This window comes from Rattus norvegicus, chromosome 6 (assembly GCF_021556685.1).
Source record: "Rattus norvegicus strain SHRSP/BbbUtx chromosome 6, alternate assembly SHRSP_T2T, whole genome shotgun sequence".
NCBI classification, from domain to species: domain Eukaryota; kingdom Metazoa; phylum Chordata; class Mammalia; order Rodentia; family Muridae; genus Rattus; species Rattus norvegicus.
The window spans coordinates 32,704,260-32,724,219 of NC_141539.1; the positions used below are offsets into that span (position 1 = coordinate 32,704,260).

A 19,960-nucleotide genomic window follows, 5' to 3' on the forward strand; every position below is an offset into this window, starting at 1 on the left:
TTTACTCACTTATGTTAGCTGCCTGTCACTTACCTCACCCAAACAACCGTTTCACATGCTCACTGCTGGGGCAGTACAGCACCCATGCTCTAGTGGACAGAATCCCTGGGCCCTTGATGCATGCCTATGCAAGACATTTTTCCAAGGGAGCGCTCCTGATAGCTCAGCTTTCCTTCCTGTTGGATGGAGACAGTTCCTGAACACAGATCCCATCCTTTGGTTCTCCTTTACTGGTCCAGTCTTCTGCCTCTTAGGCTCTCCTCCATCTTGGCAAAGCGACCTGTGGAGGATACTCCAGCAGGTTTCCTACATTACACCTGACTGCCATGAGTAAGACTTCTTCATTACAGTCCTGAAGTGGCCAAGTTTTTCCAACTTATCCCACCTGACTCTTGTCATCTGTTCCAAGTGAGAAGTTAGCAGAATCTCAGAGAAATTTTTATTGATCAGTTTTCTGGCCTTTTAAGAAGTGGGTGCTGGGCTGGAGAGATGACTCAGTGGTTAAGAGCACTGACTGCTCTTCCCAAGGTCCTAAGTTCAATTCCCAGCAACCACAGAGTGGCTCACAACCATCTGTAATGGGACCCAATGCCCTCTTCTGGTGTGTCTGAAAACATCTACAGTGTACTCATATACATAAAATAAATAAATCTTTAAAGAAAAGAAAAAGAAACAGGTGCTAATTGAACTGAGCATGGGGACACCGATGGAGGATTTAGAGAAAGGACAAAAGGAGCTGAAGGGGTTTGCAACCCATAGGAAGAATAACAATATCAACCAATCAGACCCCCCCCCCCCCCCAGAGCTCCCAGGGACTAAACCAACCAAAGAGTACAATACACATCGAGGGACCCATGACTCCAGCTGTATATGTAGCAGAGGATGGCCTTGTTTTGCATCGGTGGGAGGAGAAGCCCTTGGTCCCGTGAAGGCTCCCTGCCCCAGTGTAGGGAAATTCCAGGGCAGGGAGGTGGGAGTGGGTAGGTGGGTGGGGGAGCACACTCATAGAAGCAGGGGGAGGGAGGATGAGATATGGAGTTTGCTGAGGGGGAACCAGGAATGAGGAAAACATTTGAAATGTAAAAAATAAAATATCCAATATCAACTACTAAAATTGCCCCATGGTTCTTTAGAGAGCATGAAAGGTAGCTTTTACCTTATCACAGGTTCCCAACAATATCTAAGGTTCTGACAACATATCCCATGGTTCTGTGAAGACAGTAACTACTCTGATACATTTAAAAGTTAGAACTATATTCCCGTGCCTGGAGACAATACTTCTTTGTCATGTCCTACTTCAGGGTTTTAACAAAAGAAAAGAATAAAAAGTAAATTTAGCAAAATGTCTATTTTTTTAACTTGTAAATGCTTTGAATAATTATTTCAGAAGCATTGAAAATCACATTTATTGCTATTGTTAAGACACTTAAATGTCACATTTCTTCTTGAAGACCCTCAAGTACTCTAGGGGCTGTCCTCCTAAATGTGAATCTCTCTCCCTCATTCTTGATGCCCCTGTTTGTGTCCTTAGTAAGACCTTTATTAATAAATTCCAGTGCTGCTTCAAAACAAACAGGAAAGGAAAAAGTTCTTGCTGCCTATGGTGCCCCATTCCTTTCACCCCAGCAACTTGGGAGGTGGAACCAGGTGGATCTCTGGGAGTTCAAGGCCTACCAGGCCTATGCAATGAGTACCTGTCTGAAAAAGACCAAGGGGGCTCCAGACTGACACACTGAGGGCAAGGCCATTCATTTGTTTATTACTTCAATAAATAGTTTCTTCAAAACCATAAAAACCAAAGGTTGGGGGTGGGTATGCCCTCTTAGTTTGTTAAATAGGACACTGAATTAAACTAATGATGGTTGGAAAGAAATGTCTGCCCATAGTCTTGGACTTTTGAACATTTAGTCATAATTGGTGTTGCTGTTTGGAGAAGTTTAGGTGTGCTAGGACAGTGGTTCTAATGCTAAAATCCTTTAATACAGTTTCCCATGTTGTGGGGACCTCAACCATAATATTATTTTTGTTGCTGCTTCATACTATAATTGCTACTAAGCATTATCTCGGTTCTTTTTTTTTAATATTTATTTATTTAAACAATATGAGTACACTCTAGCTGTCTTCAGACACACTAGACCCCATTACAGATGGTTGTGAGCCACCATGTGGTTGCTGGGAATTGGAACTCAGGACCTCTGGAAGAGCAGTCGGTTTTTTGTTTTTGTTTTTGTTTTGTTTTGTTTTGTTTGTTTTTGGGGGGGTTTTTTGTTTGTTTTTTTGGTTCTTTTTTTCGGAGCTGGGGACCGAACCCAGGGCCTTGCGCTTCCTAGGCAAGCGCTCAACCACTGAGCTAAATCCCCAACCCCTATTCTTGGTTCTTAAACACCATCAGAAATACGTTTTCTGATGGTTGTGATGATCCACAGGTTGAGAACCACTCTGTTAGAGGAAGTGTGTCACTGGGGGTGGACTTTGAGAGCTTAAGGCTTTGCCTTATTCCCAGTTTGCTCTCTTTTGCTTTCTGCTTGCATTTGAGATATGAGCTCCGTCCACCATGCTGTCTGCTTGCCACCATGCTTCTCTATCACGATGGGCTCTTATCCCTCTGAGACAGTTGCCAAAATAAACTCTTTCATATATTAGTTGCTTTGGTTATGGTGTTTTACCACAGTATCAGGAAGCTAATACAACCAGTATTACCTACGGGGCCAACCTATTCCAGTCTGAGTACTTGTGATCACCAAGGATTGGGCAGTCTAACCCAGAGGACAGGTGAACTTGGAGCTGATGTTTTATCCCAGTGACAGGCTGTAGCTCCACAAGGGCAGAGGAGGGAGCGCTGCTAAGCACCTAGTGCCGAGTTGCAGCAACTTGGGCATCCTGGCTGGCCTGTACCCTTACCATTTTCCCATTGTCCAGGCGGTAAATTGGGGACAGCATCACCTTGTGGTGTTGCTGATGCCCAGGCACTTCCTTTTCCATGAGGTGGGATCCACAACTCCTGTCAAAGGCAAGGGAAGGCGCACAGCGATGGCCCAGTACCTCTCCACCTGGCAGGTCCTAAACAGCTCCTGGACGAGATGTGCCATGTCCTTCTCCCAAGCCAAAACCATTATACCTGTGGTTTCTTTGTCCAGACGGTGGCACAGATGCAAAGGTTCTGTCTTGTGGCCATGAAGAATCTTTACCAAGATGGGCAGAACATCACTGATGTAGAGCAAGGCTCCAGGGCCACCATGGACAGGGAGACAGGGTTTATCATTGTTGTCTTGGTGGAGAATCCTTCACCTCAGTTCCTTAACAAGCACATTGGGGTGAACTCTCTGTAGCTGCTGTGTGAATCACACTAGCTCCTGCACCCTCCACTGAATGAGGTTTGTAGGCACTCACACTCACATCGTCTTTTGTTCTTGTTTCTGGACTCAGAGCTTCTCTAAGCATTCAGTGGCCTAGAGAAAGCTGGAACTAAAACAACCTGGAGCTGGGAGTGATCACCTGGGACATGAACTCATGAAGAGAGGGTCACACACACAATGTACAGGTGTTCCGAGAACTCTAAGTATTCCAGGCTGGCTTCATATTTCCAGTCTTATAGGTGTAAGTCATATCATAATGTATTTTATTTTCTTGTTCACAGAGACCAGTGGTAGCAACAAACAGAATATATCTCTAGTGCTGAATGTTGTTTCTAAGTATCTTTTTAAAAAATTAATTGATTTTTATTTTATGTTCATAGGTATTTTGCCAGCATGTATGTCTGTGTGAGGGTATTGGATCCCCTGGATTTGAAGTTAGAGGCAGTTGTGAGCCTTTCTCAGAAACCAAGATGTTAGGGGTGGAGAAATGGTTCAGTGGTTAAGAGCACTGTCTATTCTTCCAGAGATCCTGAGTTCAATTCCCAGCACCCACATGGCAGCTCACAACTATCTTGAAAAATAAATACATTTTTTGTTTGAGATTGACTTGTATATACTGTGTAATCTAATCAAAAGATAATTAGTTAACCCTTTCACTAGTAAAGCAACATTCACAGGCTCTGAAAATTAGAACATGAGCACATGTTTTCAGTGGTCACTATTGCCATCCTACTCCAGGTTCCTAGCCCTTATTCTGAAAATAAAATTTAAGTCTTGACTTTGTTCCATTCTAGTTTGTTTCTTTTCTCAAGATAATTTAGTTTTTTAATATGTAAATATAGGTAATAACATATATAATAGCCAATATGTATGATATCTTTATATAAAAATGTAAAAATGCACATATCTTTGAAAAATGTAATGATGTAAATCCAGTTATTTAGATCTAATTATCTCTGGAATTTCAGGAGTTTGGGAACTTACCTGACTTTAGATGATTATTAGAAAAGCTGATGAAAACCTTGTCAAATCTAGTATCGATTTAGGCACATAGAACAACTTGTTACTAACTTACAGAAAGAAGGAAATAGTAAGAAGGTTTCTCAACATGTGTTTACATCTTGTTAGCTCTTTGAAGTTCAGAGGCATTAGCACTTGAAGAGAATAGTATTTAAGTTTCATAGATGCTAAGACTAGACTTGTCATAATTTTAGTCCTCAGTGGTGAGGGCTGTAATTGAGTTGGCTCAGTGATAGGTTTGTTCTTTTGTGTGTTAGAAAAGGCATGTGCCTTAAGGAAAACCTTCTAAGTAATATGTCTTGATTTTTTTTAAAAAAAATTATTTATTCATTATATATGAGTACACTGTAGCTGTCTCCAGACACAACAGAAGAGGGCATCAGATCCCATTACAGACGGTTGTGAGCCACCACGTGGTTGCTGGGAATTGAACTCAGGACCTCTGGAAGAGCAGTCAGTGCTCTTAACCACTGAGCCATCTCTCCAGCCCTTATGTCTTGATTATTACAGATAGCTTTATTATCTTTTTCCAGACCATGAAGTATGACTCTTAAATTCTTTAAGGCTGTTCTGAATGTTTGTTTTTTATAACCTGGTAGTTTTTTAAGTCATTAGAAAAAATAGTTGAATATTCATAGTTTAACTTGTATTATATTTTTCCTGTAATATAAAATTTGGTTCACTGACCAAATAAAAAACACATTAAGAACACATGCTGACAGTTATGTAAAGAAAGTAGGACCCTCATCATTCCTACTGGAATTGTAATCATTATGTAAAACAGCTTAGCACTTTCTCAAAAACAAAAAAGAAAATTTAAGCATGGAGTTAGTATAAGACCCTTCCTGGATTGAACTCAAGAACTTGGAGGGTTTGGGAAACCATGGCTTTCAAACCTTGAATTAACGTTTCTAAAACACAAGGGTTTTTGTGTGTTTTAATTTTTTCATACCATATATTTTGATCATATTCTATCCCCCAACTCCTCTCAGATCCTCCCACAGTCTCTTCCCCTTAACTTAATGTTCATTCCCCCTCCCTACCCCCCAAAATGACAAAAGACAAAAAGCAAAGGTCAAACCAACAAGCCCAGTAAGACAGCAACGCGCAAAGCAAGGAAGCAAAATGAGTCATGTTTAAGGAAGGAGAGCAGGAAAGAGTATCTGGGAAGTTAAACCAAGCAAGTTGGTACACACCGAAAATCCCAGGAATATTTCCAGGAGATTAACAGACTACAGAGTGAGATCTAGGCTACAGTGTAAGACTGTTGAAGGGGGGGAAAAGGCAGGGAGAACCTTACCTTAAAGTTATACATACATAAACAAGGAGGATTTTTTTTTTTTAAATGATGTATTTATTTTATTTCCATTGGTGTTTTGCTTGCATGTCTATGTAAGGGATTTGTATTTCCTAGAACTGGAGTTACAGACAGTTGTGAACTTCTGTGTAGGTACTGTGAGTTGAACATGGGTCCTCTTGAAGAGCAAGCAGTACTTTTAACCATTGAACCATCTCTCAAGCCCCTACAACTTTGTTCTTTATTGATAAAATATGGATGATTCACCAGTTGGTAAACATAAACTAAATGTGTCATATACATACAATAGATAATTAAGAACAAAAATAACTATTCTTATGTCATAACATAGATGAGCCTTCAAAAGATTACAGTAGTTGAAAAAATTTACTCACAAAACGTTCTTTATTTCGCTATCATATCAAATTGGATAGAGCTATAGAGATGAAGTAGGTAAGTAGTTGACTAGGATTAGGGGCAAGGTAGAGGGAGGGATAGAAGAGTGGCCAGCTATCAGCTCTTTAGGTTGGGATGTTGGAAATAGATGGTGGTGATGTTTCCACAGTTTTGCAGGTATGTTAGGCACATTAAAGTGTACCATCTAAGTAGTAAATGACCTTAAATATTTTGACCTCTCACAGTTTGTCAGCATCTAATACTTCATTGAGTATACATTTTCTTCCAGCTGCTCAGTCATCTCTAGATTTATCGAACTTATTTTTCTTAATTTATATTGCATGTTACATATATTTATGTATACCGTGGAGGCCAAAAATATAGTTTTGAGCCGCCTTTTGTGGGTGTTGGGAAATAAATCTGAGTTCTCTTTAGGAACAGTAAGCTTTCTTAACTGCTGAGTCGTCTCTCAGTATTTAGCTCCCCCTTTTTGGTGTGTTTTTTTCTCCTTTATTTTAGCATCAATATGATTATTAGCTCTTCCCCATGTACATAACCATGAGATTTATGAAGATGAGGACACAGACCCAAAGTTAAATTGTCTTAATATCAGGACATGTAAGAATAAAATGGTATGTTGTGCTCCAGGTTCGCATTTCACTGTATATTCCCTCTTGTTTTTGTGTCAAATGGATACCTAGCAGCACATACTCCATGTATCTTGAAGCTTTGTGATTTTAACACCTTTTGCTATAAATGTTTTCAGGCCAACTATTTAAAGCGAAGATAGTAGGCAATTCTTCAGCTCACTAGGTTGCTCCTCTCTCAAACTTGTACTCCCTTACTCCTACATGTCTGAATTAACAATTTTCGGCTTTCTCCTTAACTAACATAAAACATATTCACTGTACTTGTAGAAGACATGATTGTGGTTCCCAGAAACCACATTGGCCAGTTTGCAATGCCTGTGATTCTAGCACTAGAGGGTAGGTTGTGTTGTCCTTTAGCTTCCTTGGGAATGGCTCTCAGATGGCCATTTATGTATGTGTACACACACACACACACACACACAAACACACACACACACACAAACACACACACACACACACACACACACACACACACACACACACACACCCTGTTTAAAAGAAATTAGGTTGGAGAGATGTCTCAATGGAGTACCACTTGCTCTTTCAGAGGACCTAAGTTTGATGCCCACCAACCCCATGGCACCTCCTCACAACTGTCTGTAGCTTCATTCCAGGGTTATACCCTTTTCTGTCCTCTTTGGACACCAGGCACTGCAAATGCACACAGACATGCAAAACACCCATATGTGTATAGTCAAAATAAAATTTAACTTGTATTCCCATAGTGTCAAACTTTGTAAAACATAGATAGGAATGCCATGACTTCAGTGTAGTCACTCTCAGGCTATACAGAACAGATAATGATTAAGTAGAAGGTGGTTGTTTCCAGCAAAGAAATCTTCAAAAATCCCTTTTACCTTGGGAACATAGATACAACACAGAACCTTAGGACCTTATTCTAAGTTCTAACTTGATTAATATGATTTATACCTGACTTCCTGCTTTTTTAAATCACTTCTAATATATTAAACAATGAGAAGTAATATATACTAATACACGCCCCTTCCCCATCCTATCATCCTACACTAGAACTTTCTGAGGAAATAAACTGAAAAGGGAGACTGTTTGCAGTACAACTCCAAAAAGAAGATCCTTCCCTAAAGTGTTTGGTCACAGTTCTTAACAGGTAGCAGCATATGATCTGGGGTAGGAATGGTGTTTGATTTCAACTTTGATAACACAATTTTTCTTTGTCAATTTTTCTCTAGTATCATCTAGACTATCACAGCCATCTTCTCCTCAGTCAAGCTGCCCATCCCCCACCATTCCAGCCAGTAAAGTCATTTCCCCATCACAGAAGCACAGCAAAAAGGCATTAAAGCAGGTAAGAATGGAGTCTGCGTTTATCAGAATAATTTCTCCAATTATAAACAATTACGAGAGCCTCATGGTATTTCATGCTGTTCAACCCTTCTGTTAGTAGAATTTCTTGAAAGCTTTTAGATTTGTGTCATTTGTGCAGTAAATGTCAGCAGTCTACAAATTTGTCATGAATAATTTGTGTAGTCTGTGTGTAACACCCATTGTAGGGTTTTGGTAATTTATTTTATCATGATTTTTGAAGGTCCAGGTCCTTTCCTTGTTTGCTAAGTTGTCTGTGTATGTGCTGAGTCATGAATAGGTGTTTTAAGTTTTCAGGGCATTTTTACATTTGTCTGGTTGTTGTTTTGGGGTGCTGGAGATGAGACCCAATGTTTTTCACACTGAGCCATACTTCTAATCCTCACGTTTGTTTTCTTTGGAATTTATTGTAATAATCAGGTAGATTTTGAAATATACTTTTTATCTAATAGATAGGTTTTACAACATGGCACTAATTGTTAAGTATGGAATAGACCCTATATGCTCATTCTTTACATACATTATAAAGCAATTTTTTCTTCCTTCTTTACCTCCCTCCCTTTCTCCCTCCCTCCCTCCCTGCCTCCCTCCCTGCCTGCCTGCCTGCCTGCCTCCCTCCCTCCCTCCCTCCCTCCCTGCCTGCCTCCCTCTCCCCCCCCCCCCCCCAATGCTTTATCAGACTGCACGGTAACATAATCCGAGTGCTTAGGAGGTTGAGGCAAGGAAGATCCTAATTGCAAGGCAGCCTGGGTTCTATAGCAAGACACTGCCTAGCAACCTTCTCCAAGAGAAAGCAAATGATCAATAAATACAAACTGACAAATAGGACTGGAGAGATGGCTCAGTGGTTGCGAGCACTGGCTGCCCTTCCAGAGGACCTGTGTCCAGTTTCCAGCACCCACATGGCAGCTCACAACTTTAACTCCAGAGGATCTAACACCCTCCCAAAGACATATTGGCAAAACACCAATGCACATAAAATTAAATAATTTAAAAAAAAAAAAAACCTGACAAGTAATTGGGAAAACATTGACACTATATATTTTTTTGTTGTTGTTGTTCTTTTTTTCGGAGCAGGGGACCGAACCCAGGGTCTTGCGCTTCCTAGGCAAGCGCTCTACCACTGAGCTAAATCCCCAACCCCGACACTATATTTTATTCTCATACTTTAGTATGAGTAAGAATTTTTATATCAAAAGTTGCCAAACGGTGAAGCCAGCAACTCACACACTGATGCAGTATAATGAAAAAACACTTAAGTACAGATGATTGAACATGGGACCTCATGTGTGATAGGCAAGTTCTCTGCCACTGAGCTGTATCTGCAGCCACTACTATATAGCTTAGATATGACGGAGTCACCAAAAATGCTTCTCACTCAGAAGGCCCGATTTCAATACCTAGCACCCACATTGGGCTAGTGATCGCTTACCTCCAGGGAATCCATCACCCTCTTCTTCTGTGCTTCACAGATGCTGTATTCACATATACAAACACATAAATACCTAAAAAAAACCCTATAAATAAAAGTAAAGGGTTTGAAGATACAGCTTATTGTTTTCTCTTCTTAGAGAAGACCTAGGTTTGACCTGCCTCAAATCACTCACAGTTTAGCTCCAAAGTCCAGAGGTCTGATATCTTTTTGCCTCTACAGATAGATACCTGTTTACTTAGACACAGACTCTTGAAATTAAATAATTAAGTCTTAAAATCTTTTTGAGTCCAGAGAGGTAGCCCAGGGGTTAAGAGCAATGGCTGATTTTCCAAAGGGCCCTGGTTGGATTTCTAGCACCCACGTGGAATCTCACAACTAACTCCTGTCCAGGGGAACTCAGTGCCCTCTACTGGCCCCCTTGGGCACTGCATGTACATTGTATACAGCTGTGCAGGCAAAACATACATTCAGATAGTCTTTTAAAAGAAGGAGCCCTGACAGAAGCTGCACATTGTTCCAGTAGAACAGGCACTCCATGTATAAGCATAAAGGTCTAAGTTTAGATCTCAGCACCCATATAAAAAAATCATACATAAGTTTTTTTAAAGATTTATTTATTATATATAAGTACACTGTAGCTGTCTTCAGACACACCAGAAGAGGGCATCAGATCTCATTACAGATGGTTGTGAGCCACCATGTGGTTGCTGGGAATTGAACTCAGGACCTCTGGAAGAGCAGTCAGTGCTCTTAACCTCTGAGCCATCTCTCCAGCCCATACATAATGTTTTATACCCATAATCACAGGTTGTCTGTCACATCCCTATAACTTGTATGAATACCTAGTTTAAATGTATTAGTGAGCCCATGGTTTAATGAGAGAACCTACCTAAAAAAAACAAAAACAAAAAAAAGATAAGAATCTACTAGAGAAGGCATTGATAATCAACCTTTTTACTCAAAACAAACAAACAAACCCTCAAACACAGAAGGCTCCTGCTGAGAGGTGACAGGTTGGTCTCAGATTTTTTTTAAACTATACTACTGTCCTGAGTACTGTACATGAAAGCCTGGCCAAAAAAAATACTTTGACACTATAAAGGAAGCAATTGGAATCAGAACCCTGCTCATTATTAACTAACATAGAATGATGCCTGCCTGGTTGGAGCCAGTTCTACAGGGGATCACAGTCACAGACTCCACGTAGCTTACTTTATATTAGGAAGGACTGTCCAGAGCATAGGCAACATTTGCAGTCAGAGTCCTAGAAGATTCCCTCAAGGGTGTAACCAGGCTTGTGACCCAGCTGTGAACGACTACCCACTCACGTGATAGACATTTGTGACCAGTTCTTATAAGCTACCAGTGACAAGGATCTGGGAGCCCAGGAAAAAATACTGAAAAACTAGGACCAGGTAGTCCAGATACCTTATATCCCCATCCAGCCTTCAGCCCTTCACAATCACTCAGTATCCAGTGTCAATTCAGCATCCCGCTGCTGCTTTTCTTAGTTCCCTTGTTTTCTCACTTCTATGTTTCTCCTTTCCTTTACCTTTGACAAGTTTTCTGAAATGCAGTCAAAACTGAGTTGTACAAGAAAGTGGTTCTCAAAATGGGGCCCCAAGGCCATCAACCCTATGTCTGAGCTTCTTTTTTTTTTTTTTTTCCGGAGCTGGGGACTGAACCCAGGGCCTTGCGCTTGCTAGGCAAGTGCTCTACCACTGAGCCAAATCCCCAACCCCATGTCTGAGCTTCTTTAAAGTGTACATTCTTGAGGCTGTAGAGATGGTTTCGGCAGTTAAGAGCACTCGTTGCCCTTGCAGAGGACCCTTTAGTTCCTAGCACCTGTGTCCAGTAGCTTAACCGCATATAACATCAATTTTGGGAGACCTGATGCCTTCTCACCTCCAATTGGTACAATTGTGGGGTATATTCCTATGGAATATGGACACATATACATATAAAAATGATTTTTTTAAAATAAAATGTTAGAGAAGGAAAACAGGACACAGAATCTTAGCTGAATACCGAGAGAACATAAGCTGGGCTGAATGAAGTAAGCCAGTGTTATTAGAAATAGTAATAGAAAGCAGGGGAATAATTGGCATGTATGTAATCCTTCACTATTTTAATATTACAAACAGACACAGAAAAACCACACACATGGACACATACAGAAGGTTGTGTAAGGGCGTTGTTACAGACCAGACGTCCTGCTGCACATACATGCAACTGAACATACATACACGCAAACATTCACAAGGGAACAACTGCAGCTGTAGTCAGGGATACCGCAAAGCCTGCTCTGCAGTGAGAGACCCAGGATAGCTGGGGCTAGATACAAGGAAGGAAAACAACCACATTTACAAATCTGTCATGTGATGCTAACTTACTGTCAAGGACATGACATAGCTTCTATCACCTATGTTGGTGATAGGTCTTCCAGATTAGTGAACCCAGTCTAGAAATTCTCAGAGACTTGCCCAAGCTCTGCCTCCTAGAAGGTTCTAGATCCTGTCAGTTTGATAGTATGAATGTATCACAATGCCTGCACTCCTGTATTTATTGCTGCAACATTCACATTGACTACATTATGGAATCAATCTAGGCATCCATCGTAGAGGACTGGATAAATGAGGTGTAAATACAGTATAATTTTTATATAGACTTTATATAATATAAAGAACAAAGTTAAGCTATTTAAGAAAACTGAATGTAGGGGTTTGGGATTTAGCTCGGTAGTAGAGCGCTTGCCTAGCAAGCACAAGGCCCTGGGTTCGGTCTCCAGCTCCGAAAAAAAGAAAGAAAACTAAATGTATCTGAAGAAAATAATTGGATTAAGTTAGTCTATGAAAAGCATATACTATTTTTTTCTCTCATTTTTGGTTTTAGGCTGTATATAGCCATAAAACCAAGGTTGCATATAAAAAAATGTAAACAGAAATAAAACTGTCCAGGTGACTAGTAGGAGGTACATGAATGAAATATATACCTACAGTGCATACTTGTGTGAGATTCCCTTATGTAACACTTCTGTATATAACGAACACTTACAATAAAAATACTTTTAAATGTGTGATGGTTTGTATATGCTCAGCCCAGCGAGTGGCACTATTAAGGAGGTGTGACCTTGTTAGACTAGGTGTGTCACTGTGAGTGAGGGAAGACCCTTACCCGATCTGCCTGGAATTCTGATAGCCTTCAGATGAAGATGGAGAGCTCTCAGCCTTGCCTGCACCATGCCCGTCTGGATGCTGCCATGTTGATGATAATGGACTGAATCTACAAACCAGCCCCAATTAAATATTGTCCTTTATAATACTTCCTTGGTCATGGTGTCTGTTCACAGCAGTAAGACCCTAACTATAAAACCCTAAGGCCCAGTGAGATGACTCAGTGGGTACAGCTGTCTCTACTTCCAAGCCCAGTGACCTGAGTTCTGCCCTGGGGACTCGTGTGATAAAGGACACCAGCTCTGACATCCACACTTCATGCTACAGTCTGTAGATAATGGTGCTGTTTACAAACTGTACAGCAATAATGTTAATATTAATAGTAACGTGAATATATGAGAAAGAACTAAGTTTAATAAAGATAATTGGCCATAGTTATCCTTGAGGATTATATACCAAAACTTAGGGGATAGTCAAAAAAGAATTTACCTTTGAGTTTTAAGCAAATTTTTACTTTTTTTTAATTTATAATTAAAACCAACATTAATAATTAGAGACTGGGTCTTACTGTCAGATCCTCCTGCTTCTACCTCCTAAAAACTAGACTGAAAGGTATGTGCCGCCACTCCTGTCCTAGAACCCATAAACATTTCAAATCACATGAAGTATTTAAAAGTTATTTTAAGAGTTATTTACAGGATAAGACATGGTGGTCACACAGTTGTGGGCTGTCCTGGGAGTGTTGGGAGTTAAACCTTTGTTGTCTGAGAGAGCAGCATGTGCCCTTAACTGCTGAGCCATCTCCCCAGCTTTTGATTGTGTTTGTGTGTACATTTCAGTATGGATGTGTAGACGGCATGTGTATGTATACATGTTATAATGTCTGTGGGAATGCAAAAGTGGTATATGTTTGTGTCTCCACACTTTATACCTTGAAAGTTTATAATTAATCACAGACATAAATTTCTAAGATTTGGAGAAGGGAATTTTTTTTGTTTAAATGTTCGATTTTATTTGTATGTGCATGTCTGTCTGTATGTATCTTGGCATACACGTGGAGGTCAGAGAACAACTTTTGTGAGTCATTTCTCTTCTTCCAGAGTGTGGGTCCTAGGAATCAAACTCTGGGGATCCAGGTTTGGAGAGGGATGCCGTTACCACTGAGCCATCTTACAGGCCTTCTTTCTTTTTAAATATTTATTTTAAATAATATCAAGTTAACTCTATTAAGAACCTTGTAGAAATAAAAATGACATAAAATAACCAGAAGATAAGTTACTGAGACTTGGACACATCTCATTGCTCTTACTCAAGGTAGACTTAATACAATTTTTTGCCCCTTTCCATACAAATTAGCTGTTATTGGTGCATGGCTTATAATTCTGTTTTCAGATATGATGAAAGCAGGTGTACAGTTCTCTAATTAGAAGATTGTAAATTCCTTGCCTTTTCTTTTTCCCAAGGTTTTTAGGTTTGGAAAAAATTCTAATGATTTTTCCTTATATTTATATATAGAGGATAATCTTGGTCTCCCCTCAAAGTACCTAAACTCTAAAGGTCATTTAGTCCTTGCCAATTTTGTTTAATTTAAGCTTTTGTTTGCATTGTGTAGATTTCAGAGTAATTTCTCACCGTTTAAATGACGCAGTTTGCTTGTTTCTTACTGCCAGTTTTCTCTTTATAGGCCCTGAAGCAACAACAACAGAAGAAGCAGCAGCAGCAGCAGCAGCAGCAATGCAGGCCAAGCATGTCCATCTCCAATCAGCACCTCTCTCTCAAGACTGTCAAAACAGCCAGTGACTCTGTACCTGCCAAACCTGGTAGGCAGACTGAGCAGTCACCTCTCCAATAGGATTTTTCCCCCACCACATTTGTACTTTTGGTATTGTAAATTTTTATACTGCATTGTTCATTTTTAAATTGCTATATTTATTAGCATAATCTTTCTGCTGCCGCAGAACTGATACAAAAATAGAAAATACCTTTATATAAAATTACCATGTACTTAATTCTAAAATATGGCAGGGAAATTGGGTATAAGAATAAAATCAATGAGAAATCTCTGACATTTCAGCCCTGATTACATTCATTAAACACACACATGCACGCACGCACGCACGCACGCACGCACGCACGCACGCACGCACGCGCACAGACTCACACACTTGTTTTCAAGGTCAAAGTGAACTCTCTGTCTCTGTGTGTGCATGTAGTGTAGGCAGGCGTATGTAGGTGTGTATATGCAGGTTGAGGACAGAGGATGGCCTCAGGTATCCTTTTCCTGTACCATCCAACTTCTGATGGTTTTGTTTTGTACAGGCTCTCTCACTGGCTTGTGGCTTGTGATTCAGTCTAAACTGGCTGACCAGCTAACCTCAGGAATCCTCCCGTCTCCACTTCCCAGTAGTGGGGTTATAAGTATGCTGTAATATGGTTCTTTATGTGGTTTCTGAGGATCAAACATAGGTTCTTATTCAGCAAGAACTTTTTGGACTTAGTCATCTATACAGCTCCAAAGCGAACTCTTTATCAGTGATCATATTTAAAATATGAAGATGGAGCTGAGAAATGGTTCAGTCATTAAGAATGTGTACTGCTTTTGCAGAGGGCTTGGTATTAATGCCCACCACCTACACTTTTAATGCTAGTTCAAGGGGATCTGATGCCATCCTCTATCGATGGACACTGCACATACAGGTGAGGCAAAGCATCATACACATCAAGTCAAACTTACAACTAAAATGTGAAACATTGCATAGGCTTTCTAAAGTATATGCACTTAGTTTTTCATTGGACATGTTTCATGGGCTTTAGGTATTTATTACTGCTTGTTTTGTTATTAGTTTTTTCCACACACAGACTTAGTTTTGCTTTATATAATTTAACATTCTATGGACTGCCATAAAAATCAAAGTTCTGAGTCTTAAAGAACTTTTCATTTTTGCTACAGCAGATATTTACAATTGGAGATAAATAGTGTAATAGAAGTTATAAGGGATTTTATTTTACAAATCATCCAAGAAGCCTACATTTCTTTAATCATAACTCCTCTAATTTCCATGCAATAATAGTTTGACTGATTTTTTTTTTTTTAATTATTAGACTTATTGGGACTGGGGAACAAATGTATGTGGAAGTCTGAGGCTTACCTGTGGGAGTCTTCTCCATGAAGGGCCCACAGATAACCTCAGATTGTTGGTTGGTAGCAGTCTGTCTGTCTTGCTCACCCCTCGATGGGCTCTTGTGTATGAACATCTGTCACTGGTCTTCACGTATTTTTTCCCCTAGCCCTATGGGAAGGAAAGCAATCTGATGGACAGTCAAGCAGTCCCCAGAACTCAAATTCCAGCTTTTCTTCCTCAGTGAAAGTGGAAAGTTCTCTGCTAGGCTTGGGGAAGAAGTCTTTGCAGAGGTCTGACAGACTCCACACAAGTAAGTTAGTTACAAGGACTTCTTTCAGTGTGACAGTGTGTCCGCAATAGATTTGAAATCGTTAGCCACTGACTTGAATTTATAATTTTAATTTTATTTTAAAAAGTCAGACATGATTTCTTTTCTTTCCTTTTGTTTTGTTTTGTTTTGAAACAAGGTCTTACTATGAAGCCCTGGCTGTTCTGGAACTCGTTCTATGAACCAGGCTGGCCTTGAACTCATAGAGATCCACTAGCCTTTGCCTCCGAAGTACTGGGACTAAAACATGTACACCACTGTTTCTGGCTGGACTTGACTTTTTTTTTTTTTTTTTTTTTTTGTATTATCTCAATGTTTTTAAAAATGTTTTTGATAAAATTTCTTTGGGGTTTTATTTTGTTTTCTTGGTTTGTTTCTTACTGAGCAGTAATAACCCACAGCTTTGAATGTACTAGGGACTGGCTCTACCACTGAGCTGTGCATCCTTAATCCCCGGCTTGTCATAGTTACTCGGTGCCTTTTTTTTAAGACTGTCTCATTAATGCAATCTAAGATACCCTGGGACTCAGTTTTAGCTTACACTCTCCCTGCTTCAGCCTCACAAGTGATGACACAATAGGAAACATCACTGCTTTCTGATTTGATTGCTCTTCAGAGATAAAAAAGAACCGGTTAGAATTGATTTAATGCCCTTCCCATTATTCATTTCATCCTTTTGTCTTTGAACTCTTAGTTGTCTTCAGATTCTTCTATTCATCTCTTATCAAACTGTTTCACAGAAAGATCTGTTATCAGTTGTTTTTGGTTTACTTCTCTTTGTACCAATAGGTCCTACATCATTATTGTTTTATTTCTATAGAGAAAAAGATAGAAGGGATTATAATTAAATATTGTAAACTGAACTTCCTTGGAAATCCCAATAAGATGAGAATACGGACAAAAAATTTTTATCAGTTTGAAGAAAACAAGGAGACAGCCAAATGGGGAGGTGTCAGCAAAGGTTGAAAGATGAAAATTGGATGAAGCTGAAAAGGAATTGTCATTAATAAGCCAGCTATGGCTGCAGACCACGGAAAGGGCTCAAGAACTGGAAAGATGGATGACAGAAAAGAAAGGTGAGGCATAGGGTTGAAAAAAGAATTTAAAATGAAGGAAAGCATTTTGATGCTTTAAGTAGAAGACAGTTTATTATGTGTTGAAGTTGGATGAAACACGTTCAGATTCATATTGAACTGCAGACCAGTGGAGCAGCATTGTGTAGTGTGTTCATTGCTGAAGCAAAGCACATGAGCAACTTGAGGACGTTCAGAGGTTTATTTTGGTTCGCAGACTGGAGGTAAAGCAGTGGCAGCAGTTCTTAAACATGACAGTAGGCTGGTCATGTCACTTGCTTGTGGTTGAGCGGTATCAGACAGTATCTCAAAGGTCTGTCCCAGTAAGCCACCTCTGCCTGCTGTGCCCATCTCCCTAAGCAATGTCACTAGCTGGGACCAAGGTGTCCGGAGCTTGTCATCAGCATTTCACATTCGTATCTTCATAGGCACTATTCAGAAATTTGGGGAATTAGTCACATAAAATACCTAAATGCTATTCTCCTGCTTGATTTACAGAATACTTAGTAGAGTGTATTTTAACCACCACTATTGGATCAGTTAATCAGTAAAGAATAGGAAAGCTCAGAGGATAATTGTGCAGGCACATTTATAAGTTACCAGGTCTTTTAATTATTCATATAATCCTAGTTCTCATAACTGAGGTAGAAGTATTAAATATTATACTTTCTATACAGTGTTACACACTAAGATCCTGCTTAGAAGTGTCTTTTCTCCCTCCCTCTCTCTCTTGACAATCTTGACCTCTTTGGTGCTAATTATTATCATTTGGCTTTTCAAAAGTTTTTTTTTTTAATTTTTTACTCTTAACTTCCTTGTCTAAAAATATTTTGCACTTCTTTTTATTTCCATATACATAGGGGTTTTTGTTCTGAACTTTTAGCTGAAGTATCTTTTGGCCAGGTGTCAGAGGTTCTGATACTTCTACCTGTGTGGAGTAGTGATAAGAAACAGACAGAAACTGGCCTTTTGCTTCTTTTGTTAAATTGTTACTTTATCATGTAGTTCGACCATGTTTATGTATCTATGCAGGGGGATACTAGTAATTACCGAACTCTCTGTCCACAGCAGTATATGCCTGGGCTCCCAGCTATGCAGAAGTAAATGAATACATAAACATTAAGTAATAATAGTAAACATTTGCTTCATGGAGCTCTGTGAAAAGTAAGCGGGTTACTAGAAATGCTCAGAAGTGAGCCTGCTGTGGGTGTTCCTGCAATTACTGTTACTGTCGGTGTTACTTGAAGTAGCAGAGACATGGCCTTTCAGGCTTAACAGAATTGAAGTCCTACTTGTTCAGTGAATTCTAAGTTCATCAAATCAAGATTTTTAATCTAAAATAATGAACCCTGTGGAGAGTTAAGAGCCTGATGATTCCCAGTTAAGGTTGGTTCCCAGCACATCTCAAGGCTCTCGACCACCTGAAACTCCAGCTCTTGACTTAATTCCTTCCTCACACACTGTACTAATATGCACACACCCATATAAAATCACATACATATTACATAATTTAAATTTTTTAAATTAAAACATTGTTTTATTAAGTGTCCTTTTTTGGTAAGCTTAGTTACTGATTATGTAAGATATGCTAAAATATATTTTATATGGGGATTTCTCTGTTTCACACAAACACATGGTTTCTTTGGTAAGAGAAGGTCTTTATATTTGTCTAAGGCTAGCAGTGGGTGAATTTTTACCCCTTATTTTACATCCTCCCCAGCATAAGCTGTCACTTGTTTTATAATGTTAGTCATTCTGACAGGTCTAAGATGGACCTTCAGACATTTGAATCTCATCCCTGATGGCTGTTAGACATGGAGGTCTTTCTCAGCCATTTGAGTTTCTTCTTTTGAGAATTCATTGTTTTGATTTGTAAAAAAGATTTATGTATTTTATATATGACTGCTCCATTTACATGCACACCTGTGTCCCAGAAGAGGGCATTCTTCCCCATTATAGATGGTTGTGAGTCATCATGTGGTTTCTGGGAATTGAACTCAGGACCTCTGGAAGAGCAAATGGTGTTCTTAACCGCTGAGCCACCTCTCCAGCCCTGTACCTCATTTTTTAATTGGGCTATTTGTATTTTTGAAATCAAGTGTCTTGAGTATATTTTGGATACACTAGGTAAAAATCTTTTCTTGTTTGGTAGACTGCTGTTTTTTTTCAGAATGATAGTGCCCTTTGCCATGCAGAAGCTTTTTAGGTTCACGAGGTCATATTTATTAATAATTGATCTTCTCGCCTGTGCTATTAGTGTTTTGTTTAGGGAGTCTTTTTCCTATGCCAATGAGTTCAAGTCTATTCCCTACATTCTCTTCAAATTCAATGTACCTTTTTTTTTTTTTTTTAATTAACTTGGGTATTTCTTATTTACATTTCGAATGTTATTCCCTTTCCCGGTTTCTGGGAAAACATCCCCCTCCCCCTCCCTCTCCCCTTCTTTATGGGTGTTCCCCTCCCAACCCTCCCCCCATTGCCGCCCTCCCCCCAACAGTCTAGTTCACTGGGGGTTCAGTCTTAGCAGGACCCAGGGCTTCCCCTTCCACTGGTGCTCTTACTAGGATATTCATTGCTACCTATGGGGTCAGAGTCCAGGGTCAGTCCATGTATAGTCTTTAGGTAGTGGCTTAGTCCCTGGAAGCTCTGGTTGCTTGACATTGTTGTACTTTTGGGGTCTCGAGCCCCTTCAAGCTCTTCCAGTTCTTTCTCTGATTCCTTCAACGGGGGTCCCGTTCTCAGTTCAGTGGTTTGCTGCTGGCATTCGCC

At 39.8% G+C, this 19,960-nt stretch overlaps 1 protein-coding gene and 1 pseudogene across 7 annotated transcripts in view; one reads left to right on the forward strand and one right to left on the reverse strand.

The window, feature by feature from the left end:
* Asxl2 (ASXL transcriptional regulator 2) overlaps positions 1-19,960 on the forward strand; it is an 88,575-nt gene that overhangs the window by 37,831 nt on the left and 30,784 nt on the right. For 3 of the 7 annotated variants that reach the window (XR_015621853.1, NM_001446914.1, XM_087553082.1), the window contains 3 exon segments: positions 7,928-8,043; positions 14,353-14,488; positions 15,957-16,100. Coding sequence is in view for 6 of the 7 variants with exons in the window: in NM_001446914.1 (NP_001433843.1) it covers positions 7,928-8,043; positions 14,353-14,488; positions 15,957-16,100 (396 nt within the window). In the remaining variant the exon portion in view is untranslated. 7 annotated transcript variants of the gene reach the window in all.
* On the reverse strand, positions 2,701-6,370 carry Rpusd4-ps1 (RNA pseudouridine synthase D4, pseudogene 1; annotated as a pseudogene).